General features: G+C 38.6%; 1 protein-coding gene across 2 annotated transcripts in view; it reads right to left on the minus strand.

Annotated features, from left to right (window-relative positions):
• Positions 1 to 18,129, minus strand: part of LOC105483372 (growth factor receptor bound protein 14) — a 128,371-nt gene that overhangs the window by 14,309 nt on the left and 95,933 nt on the right. For both annotated transcript variants that reach the window (XM_071072864.1, XM_071072865.1), the window contains 3 exons: positions 15,230 to 15,367; positions 1,994 to 2,104; positions 1,707 to 1,802 (listed from right to left, as the gene is read on the minus strand). In XM_071072864.1, coding sequence (XP_070928965.1) covers positions 1,707 to 1,802; positions 1,994 to 2,104; positions 15,230 to 15,367 — 345 coding nt within the window. The remainder of the gene's footprint in view (positions 1 to 1,706; positions 1,803 to 1,993; positions 2,105 to 15,229; positions 15,368 to 18,129) is intronic.

Consider the following 18,129-nt stretch of genomic DNA (forward strand, 5'->3'; position numbering starts at 1 on the left):
AATGGAATAGTACACAGCCATAAAAAGGAATAAAGCACTAACATATGCTTCAATGTTGGTGAAACACAAAACATTATGCTAAGTAAAAGTCAGAAACAGAAGGTCACATACTGTATGATTCCATTTACATGAAATACGTACAATAGGTAAATCTACACAGACAGAGGCAAACTAGTGATTGATAGGGTCTGGGAGTAACACTTAATGGGTATGGAGTTTGCTTTTGAGGGGATTAAAATGTTTTGGAACTGAATGCACTAAATGCCAATGAATTATTCACATTAACAATAGTGTGATTAATTTTATATTTTGTGAATTTTACCTCAATTTAAAAATTGAAAGAATACAAAATAAAACTTTCTTCTAAACCTGGTATGATAATAATTCTGATTATGACATTCTGTCCTTCTTTACCCTGATCTCTCTTAAGTCAGATGGTAGGAAGAAGTCAACAGAGAGCAGAAGAGGTAAAAATGGCAAAGGCAGAAGAAAAAAAGTACACCTGGAAAATATACAAACTACAAATCAATTGAAAAGTTTACTGCATCCCCTTCTTCAGGGTAAGTGAAATGGGGGAACCTAAGGACTTCACAATGCTCCAGCTGCTCTGATTTTCATTTCTAACTATATTGAAAAGCTAGTTTTAGTACACTCATTGTTAATAATCTAAATCTTCCTGTAGTAAGAAAAGGATTACATATACATAATATACATGTAAAATGTATAATCATTATATTGGCAAATTAAATTAGTGCCTAGGCATAAATCATAAAGAGTACCTTAGAAAATGTTAAATGCTCTTATTTTAAACCAAAAATTTAGTAATAACAATAAATTATGTATTATGTTGGCTTCAGCAGCAGCAATACTAACTAATGTGGACCGGCACATCGCTTGGATTGTATCTTTTCAGCAACAACAACAACAACAACAACAAAATTTTGTAATTTCCTCCCTAACTGTGACTACCAAATCAGTATCTTTAAAAGGAAATAGTTGATAATTGTTATAAGTATACATTTTAAGTTTTGCTCAATTTACTGGCAAACAGTTTTTGAAAATAAATGTGCATTCTATACATTCTGGAAGAAATCAGTTCTGCTTTTATTTCCTATGAGCATCTACCATTAGAATATTGTTACTCATTTCAAAATCGCTCAGCAGCAACAAATAATTATGCTTACGGAAGTTGTAATTTCCACTTAGCACAAGAGTAGATGTTTAAAAAATATATTCATAGTAAAATTGTACAGTAATTTGAGTCATGCTTATTAAACTAGAAAGCAATTCATAAAACACAAATCGAACACAAAACAGTTACATTAAATATCGCAAGGGTGGGCACGTTTTAAAAAACACTTTACCTTGGATTGTTGGCAACATTTTAAGAATGCAGACTTAGTCTTGTATAGGAGACATTTCATTTAATTATACTGGTTATGTAATACCTTCACAAAAGTAAAAATCAGAACATTTCTAGAAATGGAATACTTACTCCACACATAAAAGAGAAATGTATTAGGTTATCCCATTCTACTCCAAAATGTTTATCATTTAGAATTTTAAAAACATACACATTTGGTGGTTATTTTTCTTCTTTCTCATGTAGCCACCCAGTGAGACTTCATGTTCTGAATTACAGATATTTTCTAACTTTTATGGTACTCACAGCATTTAATAGAAATTCATGCCTCCGGCGAGATTACCTTAAGCAATCTAATCGCGGTCACCCAGCACGTCCTACTCTGCTCTTCTTCTGCACAGAGCATTTTCAGGTCTCGGGGCCCTCCCGCTTTGTTAGGCTAGAAGGCCACAGCACATTGTTTATCGTTAATGCATATCTTGAAGGTAACACCTGTTGAAATAAAAGCCACTAAAATTCTCCTATATATAAGAGAAAGCTGTCTCTTTTCAAAAGAAATTAAAAGAAACTCAAGCTTACCTAAAAGGCTGAGGCTTGCTTTATTCATCTATCAAAATATTAAGCCTGTACCTTAAAGCAGAATCCATAGTTAGTCGGTGCTCCATGCTTTTTTTTGCCTGCCAGTGACACATAAATATCACTATTGCCAAATTCGCTGAAAAACTGCAAATGCCGCGGTTCCTTAAAAAAAAAAAAGTATTGAAATGGATACATATTTTGGCAGTATCTTTTTTGTTTGTTTATATTATATAATTGATACCTTGGGCAAAAACTTATGACCAACAGAAGCTCAGTATGATGTCACAAAAATAAAAGGAGGAAAAGAAATCTAAGTTACTATATCTTTAATTAACCAGGAGCTGGATACAATTTTATTTAATTTGAGAAGTGAAAATTTTGTTTATAATTTAACTTCCAATAATAGAAATAAAGTCCTGTTTTAAACTTCCGATTATCTGTAACCACCATTTCAAGGAATCTGAGAGGAAAAAAAGTTAGCAAAGATTGGCTTTTGGAAATGTATTCCTCATCCAGCTTCCAAATAATGGTAGCTCAACAAAGGGGAGAAGGTTGGTTTGAGCTTCCATAGCCATTAGAGAAGATAAAAGAGAACAAGACAATGATTCCTGCTTCATTCACACACAGTCATCCCTCACATTTGTGTACAGCGGAACACGCCACAGGAAGCAGCGACTGCAGGAATCTCTAACTTCACAAAAGGAGGAAAGAAAGTCTGTACAGATAGATGAGTTCAGGGAAATTAGCTGGCAGAGGAATGTTTCTGATTTTCAACACAAAGTGGAATCATGAACAGCTATTTCTTCTCTGGGAAATCCATGAGATTTAAAACTGGTCATGGGAAATCACTAGGTCATATTACTCTGTGATAGGTTAATAACTTGGAGAAGTGCTTAATTCTGAGGTTGAATGTATAATCAAAACTGACCAAAATGCGTTTGTTCTCTAAAACCTTGCTGCTAGTAGTGTGGTCTCAGACCAGCAGCATCAGTATCACCTGGGAGGTTGTTAGAAATGCAAACTTTCAGGGCTCATCCCAGACCTCCTGAATCAGTATTTGCATTTTAACAAGATCCCAGGTGATTCATAAGCACTAAAATTTGAGAAGCAGTGGAAAAAAAAAAAGAAAAGAAAAACCACCCCACAGAAGAACACTGAGCAAAACAGGCAACCCCACTCAAATCCAAAAACCAAAAGAACGTTTCATTGTCATTTACCGGTATTACTCCACCTCTGATAACTGGGAGACCAAGAGTTGCTCTGAACGTTACTGTTCTTAAGCATTTTAATCTAATGAATGACTGTAGTTTCTAACACCATTGGAGAATAAGACAGGAAAGAAAATTGTTTTAAAAAGACCCCGAATAGGACCCTTGGTAAAAGGTAGGAGGAAGGAGAAAGGTACACTTATTTATATGGCTTTAAAAATCTTATTCCTTGATAGAAACTAATTTGCTGGTAAAAATGTTTGATATCTATGAAGACGGAATAAAACCATCCTGTCCGCTGATGCTGTAGAAGTCAATATAGTTCAGTTATTCAAAGGAGAGTAAAAGGTAGCTCGAGAAACACTGGAAGGCAATAAGATTATGATGAGTTTTTTCTCTTGATTGATTTTTGTTCCACCACTGCAGACATGCTAAGGCTTACTGGCACTACAAGGCTATGAAGTCGACTTGGCATGGTTAGCAAAATATAAGTATGTGTACATTTGTACCTCTCCCCATGTGTACGGACATGGGGAGGTGGAGAGAAGGGTACTTAGAGATTTCTCTGTAAATATATTCCTGACCACATTTTTAAGGCTTGCAGCAGTGGTCAACTAAATTTAGAACCAATCAAGACCTCCTCACAGAAAAGGATAGGAAATGGTCTCTTTGCCAGGTAGAAATGCCATATATGACATTAGGAGGGGCAGAGCAAGATGGCTGAACAGAAGGCTCTACCTATCCTCCCCGCAGCAGGAACACCAAATTTAACATCTACACCAAAAAAAAACAAAAAAACAAAAAAAAACACCTTCCTAAGAACCAAATCAGATGAGCACTCACAGTACCTGGTTTTAGAGGGGAGCCCACTACCATGAAGGTTGAGTCTCAGTCCTGGTGCATTCACCCAAGATGACTGGAGAGCCCTTAGGCCCTAAGTGAACATCAGCAGTCCCCGGCAGTCCTCCCTGCGGCCTTCATATCACTGAAAGAGGCACTGAAGGAGGTAGCAAAGACTGTCTTAAATTATCAGCACCTCCCCTCTCCTGTTCCTCAGCAGGAGAAAGAATCTATGTACTTGGGAGAGGGCGAGCTCAGTAACTGTGAGACTTTGCATTGAACTCGGTGCTGCCCTGTCACAGTGGAAAGCAAAACTGGACTGAACTCAGCTGACACCTACCCATAGAGGGAGGATTTAGACCAGCCCTAACCAGAGGGGAACTGCCCATCCCAGCAGTTGGAACTCGAGTTCTGGCAAGCCTCCCAACTGTGGACTAAACTACTCTGTGGCCCTAAATAGACATGAAAGGCAGTCTAGGCTGCAAGGACTGCAACTCCTAGGCAAGTCCTAGTGATGAGCTGGGCTTGGAAGCCACACACTTGGAGGGCACACAAGCTAGTGACTAACAGCTGGGGTGGCTACAGGAGTCCTTGCACTACCCTTCCCACTACCCCAGGCAACACGGCTCGTGGCTCCAAAAAGAGATCCCTTCCTTCCACTTGAGAGGAGAGGGAAGAGTAAAGAGGATTCTGTCTTACTTCTTGGATAGCAGCTTAACCACAGTAGGACAGGGCACCAGTCAGAGTTGTGAGGCCCCCATTCAGAAAGTAGCTCCCAGACGACATTGTTAGACACAGCCTGAGCCAGAAGGGAACCCACTGCCTTGAAGGGAAAAACCTAGTCCTGGCAGGATCTATTACCTGCTGACTAAGAGATCTTGGGCCCTGAATAACCTGCAGTGATACCCAGGTAGTAATCCATGGGACTTGGATGAGACCCTAAGATAGATCCTAAGATATGCTGGCTTCGGGTGAAACCCAGCACATTTCCAGTTGTGGTGACTATGGTGAGAGATTCCTTCTGCTTGAGAAAAACAGAGGGAAAAGTAAAAGAGACTTTGTCTTGTATGTTCGATTCCAGCTCGGCCACAGATGGGTAGAGCACTGGGATGGTTCTGAGGGCTCCCCAGTTCTGGGCCTCAGCTCTTGGATGACTTTTCTGGACATGCTCTGAGGGGAGTCCACTACCATGAAGGGCGAGTCCCAGACCTGGTGGCATTCACCACAAGATGACTGAAGTGCCCTTGGGCCTCAGATGAACATCAGCAGTCCCTAGCAGTACCCCCTGGGGACTTGTAGTAATAGTGACCATGGGGTGAGGCTCCTCTGCCAGTGAAAAGCGAGGGGAAGAGTGGGAAGGACTGCGTCTCGTGGTTTGAGTGCCAGCTAAGCCACAGTAGAATGGAACAGGTAGATTTCCAAGGCTTTTTGTTTGTTTGTTTATTTGTTTTTGTTTTTTGAGACAGAGTTTTGCTCTTGTTGCCCAGGCTGGAAGGCAATGGCGTGATCTTGGCTCACTGCAACCTCCGCCTCCCAGGTTTAAGTGATTCTCCTGCCTCAGCCTCCCAAGTAGCTGGGATTACAGGCTTGTGCCACCATGCCTGGCTAATTTTTGTATTTTTAGTAGAGATGGGGATTCACCATGTTGGCGAGGCTGGTCTCTAACTCCTGACCTCAGGTAATCCACCCGCCTCAGCCTCCCAAAGCGCTGGGATTACAGGTGTGAGCCACCACACCTGGCTGATTTCCAAGGTTTTTGGTGATAGTCCCTGGCACCCAGATGGCATCTTGAGACCAACCCAGGGACTGGGGGAACTTGCTGCCCTGAGGGAAGGACACAAGCCTGGCAGGCTTCACTATGTGCTGACTGTAGAGACCCAGGGCCTTGAGCAAACATAGATGGTAGCCAGGTAGTGGCTCATGAAGCATTATACCACAAGGAAATACATGCACACACATAAGACCCATACGCAAGAACAGCAACAAAGGAAAACTGTGTATGAGGGAAAGAAGGAAGCTATACAAGAACAGTTGGGGGAAAATATGGGAAAAAGTCAAGTATAACTATTTTCCAGCTCCATATCTCCTATTAAGACCATTACGCAAACATCTGGTCTCCATCATTAGCTGTTTTGAGCATTGCCATTTGTTGGCTTCATCCTCAATAAAATATATCCAGAACTGAGATTGCTATTTGTCTTCTAAGAGAGTTACCTTCTAGCAAATATGCTATTCCTGTTTATTTTTATTTTCTATTTCTTAATTTTCTTTTTTCTTTAAGAACATTTTTAACTGCTTCCTCTTCTTTGATATCAATCAGCCACACAAATCTGGCCTTTTGCCATTTAATCTTGTGGCCATTCTTTTATTCTCCCCTCTACTGCTCGTCCTAGGTTAGACCCCATCGCTTCCACCTGGATTAATGAAATGATCATCTAATTAGCATCTGTGTCTATAATCAATTCCCTCTCTCTCTACTTCTCTCTCTCTCTTTCCCTTCCACTCCTCCCTCTCTGCCTCCTTTGCCTTCTTCCCTTCAATCTCTTTTTCTCTCTTTCAATCTCGCTCTCCTTGATCTTTTAAGCTCCCTGTGACCAAACTAATCTCAAGATACTCTTTTGGGCTGGGCGCGGTGGCTCACGCCTGTAATCCCAGCACTTTGGGAGGCCGAGGCGGGCGGATCACGAGGTCAGGAGATCGAGACCATCCTGGCTAACACGGTGAAACCCTGTCTCTACTAAAAATGCAAAAAATTAGCCGGGCGAGGCGGCGGGCGCCTGTAGTCCCAGCTACTCGGGAGGCTGAGGCAGGAGAATGGCGTGAACCCGGGAGGCGGAGCTTGCAGTGAGCCGAGATCGCGCCATTGCACTCCAGCCTGGGCGACTAAGCGAGACTCTGTCTCAAAAAAAAAAAAAAAAAAAAAAAAAAGATACTCTTTTGGTAATTTCACTCCCTTTTTCAAACATTTCAATGGCTTTCTGTAGTGGGTTGAATAGTAACCCCCCAAAAATATATACCCATGCCCTAATGCCAGGAAATTGTAAATGTAACCTTAATTCAGAAAAAGGGTCACTGAAGATATAATTAAGTTAAGGATCTTGAGATGAGATTATTCTAGATTATCCAGGTGGGCCCAAAATCCAATGACATATGTTGTTATAAGAGACATACAAAGAGGAAGGGAGAAGGCCATGTGAATACAAAGGCAGAGATTGGAATAAATCAAGCCATAGGGCATCTGAAGTCATAACTAGCCAAGACAGAAAATCCTAACAAAAATGCAAAAGATCATATAACAAGAATGGAAAAGAAGTAGTCAAATAAATAATGGATGTACATTGCTAGTATGAAAAAAAGATGAGTTTTCAGATTGAATGTGTGTGCTAAGAATCAAGCAAAATTTAGCAGACTATATTTCAACACACCTAGTAATATAGCAGGGAAATTACTGCATGCCAATGTTTATAAGAATGTTTGAAAAATTGCTAGAGAAAAAAGACAGTTTAACCCATAAAGAAGCAACAGTGCTTTCACTGACAACTATAGATGCATGAAACTAGAATAACAATAACCACCCATAAAAACTCTCAAAAGAATTTTTACTTGAAAGACATCAATGCATTGCATAAAATGTCAACACTTACAGCCAAAGACTATATAATATGATGGACATAGACTAGACACAGAAAACAGGCAGCACTGTAGAATACATATGTATGTTTAAGTGATAATGTATGTGCATATGAACTTCTGCACACGTATATCTATGTAACCATTGCATAGGTAAACATATAAGTATGTAGATAAATATATCTATTCATCCCTGATGACAGCATCATAACTTCCTCTAGGAATTTACAATATATGTAAGGAGAAAAAATAACACACACAAAATAAAGAGAAGTAAAGGAACAGGAGGCAGGATTAACTTGCAGCTCCCACTCTGGTGGGCAGAACAGCATGGGGAGACTCACATTGTGAACTTTTGCTCCAAGAACTACTGCAGGAACATACAAGGAAAGCCAAGAGAATCCACAGACCCTTTGAAGGAAATGGATTGCTGCTGCAGGGCGCCCAGAAGACAGCCAAAAAACTGCGAGTACCCAAACTGTGAAAAGGGGGATCAACCACCCCTGAACACACACCCTCACTGGGGAACCTGAAGGTCCAGATCACAGGAGAAGGATGTGACATTACCTACAGCTGAGACAAATTTAGAGTTGAGCGAAATACAGGGTAGAAAAGGCAGCAGGAAAAGCCTGTGGGCACTCTTGGTCCCCAGGGAAGCCTTTTCTGACTGTCTCCCAGGGGTCCCTGGAGAGGGCTGCCAGAGGAACTTGGAAAAGACCACAGAAAGAAGGAAACTTTCAGCTGAACTTTGTAACAATTTCAACTGACTCAATGTTTCCTAGACAGAACCTGGGGGAGGGGGTGAATCAGGAGTGCAAACACAGTACAGAAGCCGTGGCAGGCCGGGAGGTGCAAAACCTGATAGCCTTGCTTGCTTTCTCACTTGGGAGGCTGGTAGCCTGGGGCAAGTTCTCAGCCCTGTTCACCCGCTGCCTGGAAAAATACTCAGTGCTGTTGGTGGGGCATGGTGGGAGCTAACCTGAACTTCTGGGCTGCGCAGGAGCTGGGTGAGGCCTGTAACTGCCAGTTTTCCACCACTTCTCTGGTGACCTACTGTATGATGCAGCAGAGGCAGCCATAATTCCCCAGGGAACATAACTCCATTGGCCTGAGAACCGCACCTCCATCCCCTACAGCAGCCGCAGCAAGCCCTGCCCAAGGAGAGTCTGAGCTCAGACATGCCTAACCCTGCCCCACCTGATGGTCTCTCTCTACCTGCCCTGGTAGCCAAAGACAAACGACATAATCTTTTGGGAGCTCCAGGGCACCATCCACCACCTGATCCTCCGTGTACTACTGCAGCTGATGTGCTCTTGACAGCACCAACTCTGGGTTGGAGGCCAACCAACACAAAAGTAGCACAATAAACAAAACTACAACTAAGGACCCTCACAGAGTCCACTTCACTCCCCTGCCACCTTCACTGGAGCAGGTGCTAGTATCCATGGCTGAGAGACCTGTGTTCACATCACAGAACTCTCTGCAGACACTCCAGCACCAGCCCAAGGCCCAGTAGCTCCAGTGGGTGGCTAGATCCAAAAGAGAAGTAACAATCACTGCAGTTTGGCTCTCAGGAAGCCACATCCCTAGGGGAAAAGGGAGAGCACCCCATTAAGGGAGCACCCCGTGGGACAAAAGAATCTGAACAGCAGCACTTCAGCCCCAAATCTTCCTTCGGACATAGCATACCCAAATGAGAAGGAACCAGAAAAACAATATTGGTAATATGACAAAACAAGGTTATTTCATACCCCTAAAAGATCACACTAGCTCACCAGCAATGGATCCAAACCAAGAAGAAACCTCTGAATTGTCAGAAAAAGAATTTAGAAGATTGATTATTAAGCTCATCATGAAGGCACCAGAGAAAGGTGAAGTTCAACTTAGTGAAAAAAAAAATGATACAAGCTATGAAGGGAAAAATCTTCAGTGATATAAATAGCATGAATAAAAAACAATCACAATTTTTCAAAACAAAGAACACACTAAGAGAAATGCAAAATGTTCTGGAAAGTCTCAACAATAGAATCAAACGAGTAGAAGAAAGAACTTCAGAGTTCAAAGTCAAGGCTTTCAACTTAGTCCAACAAAGACAAAAAAAAAAAAAAAAAGAATTTAAAAGATGAACAAAGCCTCCAAGAAGTTTGGGATTATGTTAAATGGCCAAACCTAAGAACTGGTATGCCCTAGGAAGAAAAGAAATTGGTTTGGAAAACATATTTGAGGGAATCATCAAAGAAAACTTCCCCAGCCTACTATAGATCTAGACATCCAAATATAAGAAACTCAAAGAACACCTGGGAAATTAATCACAAAAACCATCACCTAGGGAAATAGTCATCAGGTTATCCAAAGCCAAGTCAAAGGAAAAAAATCTTAAGAGCTGTGAGGCAAAAGCATCAGGTAACCTATAAAAGAAAACCTACCATGATGGTGTGCACCTGTAATCCCAGCTACTTGGGAGGCTGAGGCAGAAGAATCACTTGAATCTGGGAGACAGAGGTTGCGTGAGCCGAGATGGTGCCCCTACACTGCAGCCTGGGTGACAGAGCAAGACTCCATCTGTATTAGTCTGTTTTCATGCTGCTGATAAAGACATACTTCATCAGCATGAGACTGGGAAATTTATAAAAGAAAAAGGTTTAATGGACTCACAGTTCCTCATGGCTGGGGAGGCCTCACAATCACAGCAGAAGGTGAAAGGCACATGTCACATGGCAGTAGACAAGAAAACTTATGCAGGGAAACTCCCCTTTATAAAACCATCAGATCTTGTGAGATTTATTCACTATCACGAGAATAGCATGGGAATGACCTGCTCTCATGATTCAGTTATCTCCCACCGGGTCCCACACACAGCACGTGGGAATTATGACAGTACAATTCAAGACAAGATTTGGGTGGGGACACAGCTAAACCATATCACCATCTTACAAAAAAAAGAATAAACCTCACAGCTGACAAGACCTATAAAACAAAAACACAATGAAAAAAGAAACAAGGTATTCAGGCAACAAATAGCACAATGAATAGAATAATAGTTCAGTACCTCACATCTCAATACTAACATTGACTGTAAATGGCCTAAATGTTCCACTTAAAAGATACAGAATGGAAGAATAAATAAGAATTCACCAACCAAGTATCTGCTGTCTTCAAGAGACTCATGTAACATATAAGGACTCACATAAACTTAAGGTAAAGGGGTGGAAAAAACATTCCATGCAAATGGACACCAAAAGATAGCAGGAATAGCTATTCTTATGTCAGACAAAATAGACTTTAAAGCAACAGCAGTTACATTATATAATGATAAAGGGAATTGTCCATAGGAAAAAATCACAATCCTAAATATATATATGCACCTAATCCTGGAGCTCCCAAATCTATAAAACAATTTCTATTAGACATAAAGAAATGAGACAGATAGCAACACAATAATAGTGGAGAATTTTAATACTCCACTAACAGCACTAGGCAGGTCATTAAGACAGAAGGTCAACAAAGAAACAATGGATTAAACCATACCTTAAAACAAATGAACTTAAAAGGTATTTACTGAACATTCTATCCAACAACTATATTCTATATATTCTAATATATGAATAGAGTATACATTCTATATATTCTATATATACAGAATAACTATATATTCTAATACATGAATAGAATATATATTCTATTCATCAGCACACAGAACATTCTCCAAGATAGACATTATGATATGCCACAAAACAAGTCTCAATAAATTTTTTAAAATTGAAATTATTTCAAGTACTCTTTCAGAACACAGCGTAATAAATTGGAAATCATTCCAAAAGGAAACCTCAAAATCATGCAAATACATGGGAATGAAATAACCTGCTCCTGAATGATTGTTAGGTCAACAATGAAATCAAGATGGAAATTAAAAAATTCTTTCAACTGAACAATGATAGTGACACAACCTATCAAAACATCTGGGATACAGGAGAGGCAGTGCTAAGAGGAAAGTTCATAGCCTTAAATGCCTACATCAAAAAGTCTACAAGAGCACAAATAGGCAACCTAAGGTCACACCTCAAGGAACTAGAGAAACAAGAACAAACCAAACCCAAACTCAGCAGAAGAAAAGAAATAACAAAGATCAGAGCAGAATTAAATATAATTGAAACAAATATAATACAAAAGATAAATGAAATAAAAAGCTGTTTCTTTGTAAAGATAAGTAAAATTGATAAACCATTAACCAAGATTAACCAAGAAAAGAAGAGAGAAGATCCAAATAAGGTCAATTAGAAATTAAACAGGAGATATTACAACCAATACCAGAGAAAAACAAAAGATCATTCAAGGATACTATGAATACCTTTAGGCACATAAACTAGAAAACCTAGAGAAGATGGATAAATTTCTGGAAAGATAACCCTCCTAGATTAAACCAGGAAGATATAGAAACTGAACAGACCAATAACAAGCAGTGAGATTGAAATGGTAATAAAAGAAATTACCAACAAAAAAAAGTCCAGGACCAGATGGATTCACAGCTAAATTCTATCAGACATTCAAAGAAGAATTGGTACCAATCCTATTGACACTATTGTACAAGACAGAGAAAGAGGGAATTACCCCTATATCATTCTATGAAGCCAGTATAACCCTAATACCAAAACCAGGAAAGGACATAACAAAAAAAGAAAACTACAGACCAATATCCCTGATGAACATAGATGTAAAAATCCTTAACAAAATACTAGCCAACTGAATCCAATGGCATATTGAAAAGATAATCCACCATGATGAAGTGGGTTATATATCAGAGATGGAGGGATAATTTAACAAATGCAAGTCAATAAATGTGATACACCACATAAACAGAATTTAGAACAAAAATCACATGATCATCTCAATAGATACAGAAAATGCATTAGACAAAATCCAGCAACACTTTATGCTTAAAAATTTCAGCAAAATTGGCATAGAAGGGACATACCTTAAAGTAATAAAAGTCATCTATGACAAACCCACAGCCAACATTATACTGAATGGGGAAATGCTGAAAGCATTCCCCCTGACAACTGGAACAAGAAATGGATGCTCACTCTCACCAATTCTATTCAACATGGTACTGGAAGTCCTAGCCAGAGCAATCAGACAAGAAAAAGAAATAAAGGGCATCTAAACTGGTAAAGAAGAAGTCAAACTGTCATTGTTTACAGATTATATGATTGTATACCTAGAAAACCCTAAAGACTCCCCCAAAAACTTCTAGAACTGATAAATGAATTAAGCAAAGCCTCAGGATACAAAATTAATGTACACAAATCAATAGCTCTGTTATATACCAACAGTGACCAAGCTGAGAATCAAATCAAGAACTCAACCCCTTTTGCAATAGCTGTAAAAATTAAAATAAATACTTAAGGATATACCTAACCAAGAAGGTGAAAGAACTCTACAAGGAAAACTACGAAACATTGCTGAAAGAAGTTATAGATGACACAAACAAATGGAAACACATCCCATGCTCATGGATGTATAGAATCAATATTTTGAAAATGACCATACTGCCAAAAGCAATCTGTAAATTCAATGCAATTGTTATCAAAATACCATCATCATTCTTGACAGAACTAGAAAAAAAAAATCCTAAAATTTACATGGAACCAAAAAAGAGCCTGCAAAGCCAAAACAAGACGAAGCAAAAAGAGCAAACCTGGAAGCATCACATTATCTGACTTCAGACTATACTACAAGGCCATAGTCACTGAAACAGCAAGGTACTGGTACAAAAATAGGCACATAGACGAATGGAACAGGATAGATAACACAGAAATAAAGCCAGATACTTACAAACAAAAAAAAAAAGTGGGAAAAAGGACACTCTAGTCAACAAATGGTGCTGGGATAATTGGCAAGTCACATGTAGAAGAATGAATGTGGATCCTTATCTCTGTCCTTATACAAAAATCAACTCAAGATGGATCAAAGACTTAAATCTAAGACCTGAAACCACAAAAGTTTCTAGAAGATAACATCAGGAAAACCCTTCTAGATATTGGCTTAGGGAAAGACTTCCTGACTAAGAACCCAAAATCAAATGAAACAAAAACAAAGATAAATAGATAGGATTTAATCAAACAAAAAGCTTCTGCACAGCAAAAGAAACACTCAACAGAGTAAACAGACAACTCACAGAGCAGGAGAAAATATTTGCAATTTCTAAATCTAACAAAGGGCAAATATCCAGAATCTACAAGGAACTCAAACAAATCAGCAAGAAAAAGCAATCCCATCAAAAAGTAGGCTAGGGACATCAATAAAAACTCTCAAAAGAAGATATATAGATGGTCAACAAACATATGAAAAAAATACTCAACATCACTAATGATCAAGGGAATGCAAATCAAAATCACAATGTGATGCCACCTTACTTCTGCAAGAATGGCCATAACCAAAAAAAAAAAACAAATAACAGTAGATGTTGGTGTGGATGTGGTGAAAAGGAAATGCTTTCATGCTGTTGGTGGGAATGTAAACTAGTACAACCACTTTGGAAAACAGTGTGGAGATTCCTTAAAGAACTAACAGTAGAACTACCTTTTGATCCAGCAATCCCACTACCGGGTATCTTCCCAGAGGAAGTCATTATATGAAAAAGATACTTGCACATGCATGTTTATAGCAGCACAATTCACAATTGCAAAAATATGGAACCAGCTCAAATCCCCATCAATCAACGAGTGGATAAAGAAATTGTGAGATAGATAGATAGATAGATAGATAGATAGATAGATAGATAGATAGATAGATAGATAGACAGACCATGGAACCATAAAAAGGAATGAAATAATGGCATTCCCAGCTGCCTGGATGGAACTGCAGACCATTATTCCACGTGAAGTAACTCAGGAATGTAAAACCAAAAATCGTATGTTCTCACCCATAAGTGGGAGCTAAGCTATGAGAATGCAAAGGAATAAGAATGATACAATGGACTTTGGGGACTCGGGGAAAAGGTGGGATGGGGGTGAAGGATAAAAGACTATACAATGAGTAGTGTACTCTGCCTGTTGATGGGTGCAACAAACTCTCAGAAATCACCACTAAAGAACTTACTCATGTAATCAAACACTTCCTGTTCCTTACAAACCTCTTGAAATAAATCCATCAATCAATAATAAAAGAGCAATAAATGACTCAGATGAAACATTTTATTAACTGTTCTATTATTAACTGTTCTGTTCTGTTGATGTTGATCAACAGAGTTTCAGAAGTAGAAAAGATCAGCAGTATGACCTGGGGTAAAAAGAAAAGATATACACTACATCAGGCTTCAAACTCTGCAGCCAAGGATGAGGAGAAAGGAGTGAATTCAGAGTGAGCACAAAGGAGTAACATATGTTGTACTGAAATAAGAGTATCCAGATTCCATCAAAGATAGTACATTGAAACCAGTGTGAAGTAAAACTGAGTAGTGTTTAAATAATCAAGGCAAATGTTTTAAATAAAAAAAACAAAGACCAACCTTTAACATCAAGTAATAAAATAATAAATACAACAAAGTAAATATGTTTTAACTTACAGCTTAATATGTCATTCATACCACATCACGGATACTTCAGTTTACCTTTGATGTCCCTTTAGTAGAAAAATATAAACCAGATCTTCTTAGAAAAAAGTAAATTTTTTTCCAAGACTTCTTTCCCTGTTCTTTCGCATGTAAGAAACCATGAATTTCAGGGTATGTGCTTGAACTCAGAAACATCTGAAAGAAAATTTACATATTTTCAAACTATGATTAAATCAATGATATGGTAACCTTATACTAATCATATTAAGATTTCAAATATAAACATGTAAAAATCACACAGGATCATAACATGTAACATTACGGTAATTAACTATGTGTGTGTGTTTTGATAGTCCATGGTGTCTCTCTCTCTCCTCTCTCTCTCTCTCTCTCTCTTTCTATCTCTGTGTGTGTATACACACACACATACACACACAGAAAATAAATCAGAGTCTTTTAAAAACCTGAGATGTTTCAAATGAAAATGAGTTCACAAAATAGACATTCTAAGTGATAGTATGTAGTTATCTAACTACCAAAATTATCAGCTAATTGAATGTCCATTCAAAAAGTTGGACGTCATCTACAGCGTTAAGTCCTGATATACTTTTCATTGTTTTCTGTGGTTTTCCCTGAGATTACAGGTTGACCTATTAACTTCATTATGGTATAAGTAAGACCACAATCCTGACTTCAATTGGGAAGCAGGAAGTTGAGCCAAGTTCACCTCCTTGAGGAGGATAAAGCAAATAAAACTATCTCTTCTTTGTCATCTATGGTTCTCAGCTGTGGGTGAATGTGGTAGGTCACATTTTCCAAAGAGGACTGCAACAATGTCTTCCATTCCACATGCTCTTCTGCAATGTCATCTTGTCACTGAATCACAAAAAGGTGGAGTCTTTCTCCACTCTCTTGAATGTGAGCAAGCCTGTCATTGCTTTGACCCATACAATATGTGGAAGGGACCCTTTGCCAGTTCTAGGTGTAGTCCTTAACTAGCCTGGTGCTTTTCATGACTTGGCCCTTGGAATCCAGCTGTCACATAAGAAATGTGACTACCCTGAGACCATCACAGGTAAGAAGCCCAATGCAACTGGAAGAGCCCTGCAGGATGAGACACCATGAGACAGACAGAGAGAGAGAGAAAGTGGGGGAAAACATGGGAGAGAGAGAGAGACACCAAGGAGTCAAAGGACATGCAGTCAAAAAACTGTCTTAGAAGGGGATCCTCAATCCCCAGCACTGAGTCAATGTGCCTCAGAGATGACCCACCCAGCTAGACTCTTCCCAGATGCTTGTCCCACAAATTGTTGGCAAAATGTAAATGGGTACTTTAAACTGCAAAGGCTTGGAATAGTTTGTTCCTTGGTAATAATTAATTGAGACAGTGGGCATGTGTTGGTCAAGAAAATGACAATGAAAAGGAATAGCTCAACTGAGTGGTTGTGCTCAGCATCCTTAATAAGACAGTGGAAATGCATTAGTGTCTCATTAAAAAAAAAAGAAAGTAGAAATTCCTCTGAATAAACAAATGGAAAACATTTGAAATAAGGGAATTTATTAACTAAAATAACGTAACACATTTTAAAAGGCTACTCAAGGAAATGCTGATAGTAGATATTTATGTTTTTTAAAGTAAATTACTAAAAGAAATTTAATTTAATGAGCCACAGATATTAATTAATTGACATGCAAAACAGGCAAGTAGGTTTTTTAGTTTGAGTGCTTTCCAAGTTATTAAACCAAACCAATTAAATTTTAAAAAGAGAGTCATAGAGGTCACACTAGAAAAAGAAGAAACCTTTTAAAAAGTGGAAACATTGCCTCAGTGGAGAGAAGAGGTCAGGGGCACATGCAGGACTATCTGATTCCAAAGCCTATGATTTTTCTTGTTTTTATAATTTAACATTAAAGCAATATAACTGTGCTATAGGAAGACTTGCAAAAGGAGGTGGAATAAAAACTCCATCCCACCACTGTGTTGTAATACAGTGGTGAAGCATTCAGAGGGCTGAGATCTGAAAGTCCTGGGGCACAGCTGCTGCTGCCATTTACCTAACATTTTGACGGGGTGTCTCTGTGAAAACCCAGGAGCACAGAAGCAGCTTTTAGAAAAATCTCTGGGGACTAATCATGTTTCAAAAATATTCTGAAGCACAAAAATGAAATATAACCTATTAAAAAGCCCACAGAAAAATCCATGATAGCTCTGCCAACCTAATATTTTTAAGGTCAAACAATACTGGAAATATTAAAAGTTGTCTTCATTAAAGATCAGGGAATACTGAGTGGGTTTGGGGATGCATGGGGCTGAGCTCAAACAGCAACCATTATAAAGACATTGCTCAACATTAACCTGTGAAAAACAACTGTAGAGCTTCTGATGTAAAATCTACAAATCTATCAAAAAATAAAATAACTGAAATTATTCATTTATTGTAACAACAATGTCTTTGAAAATAACCATTTTGAGCCACCGCCAGTTTGGAAGAAGTGAGTCCAATAGAAACAAAAATAAGGAGATTTTTAATTAGATAACTAGTATTCTTAATTCAGCTAAGAATATTTCACAATTCTATGCAAGGATTTCCATAACAGCTATTACAAATGCTAGTGAATACATTTGCATCCTGTATCTTTTATCTCCTTTCATTTATTTGCTAAATATTTTATTACAAATAGGATTGAGGGCATTTATTATGAAAGCTAATACTGAGTATCCATTGGTAAAATATCTGTATTTTACAAAGAATTGTGATTTTTCTAAAGACTAACATAATATTTACACACACCACATAACAAAATTGCAAGTTTCCTTTTAAGACACACATTTTTAAATATGTAAAATCCTTTGACAATTGGCTAAAACTGGGAAGAAGAATGTTGGTAGAGAGCTTTATTGACTTAGGGCATTCTTTACCTGGGTGCTATTATTTTTAGTTTTACCTCCAGCAAAA

The sequence above is a fragment of the Macaca nemestrina genome, chromosome 11 (assembly GCF_043159975.1).
Source record: "Macaca nemestrina isolate mMacNem1 chromosome 11, mMacNem.hap1, whole genome shotgun sequence".
Lineage (NCBI taxonomy): Eukaryota > Metazoa > Chordata > Mammalia > Primates > Cercopithecidae > Macaca > Macaca nemestrina.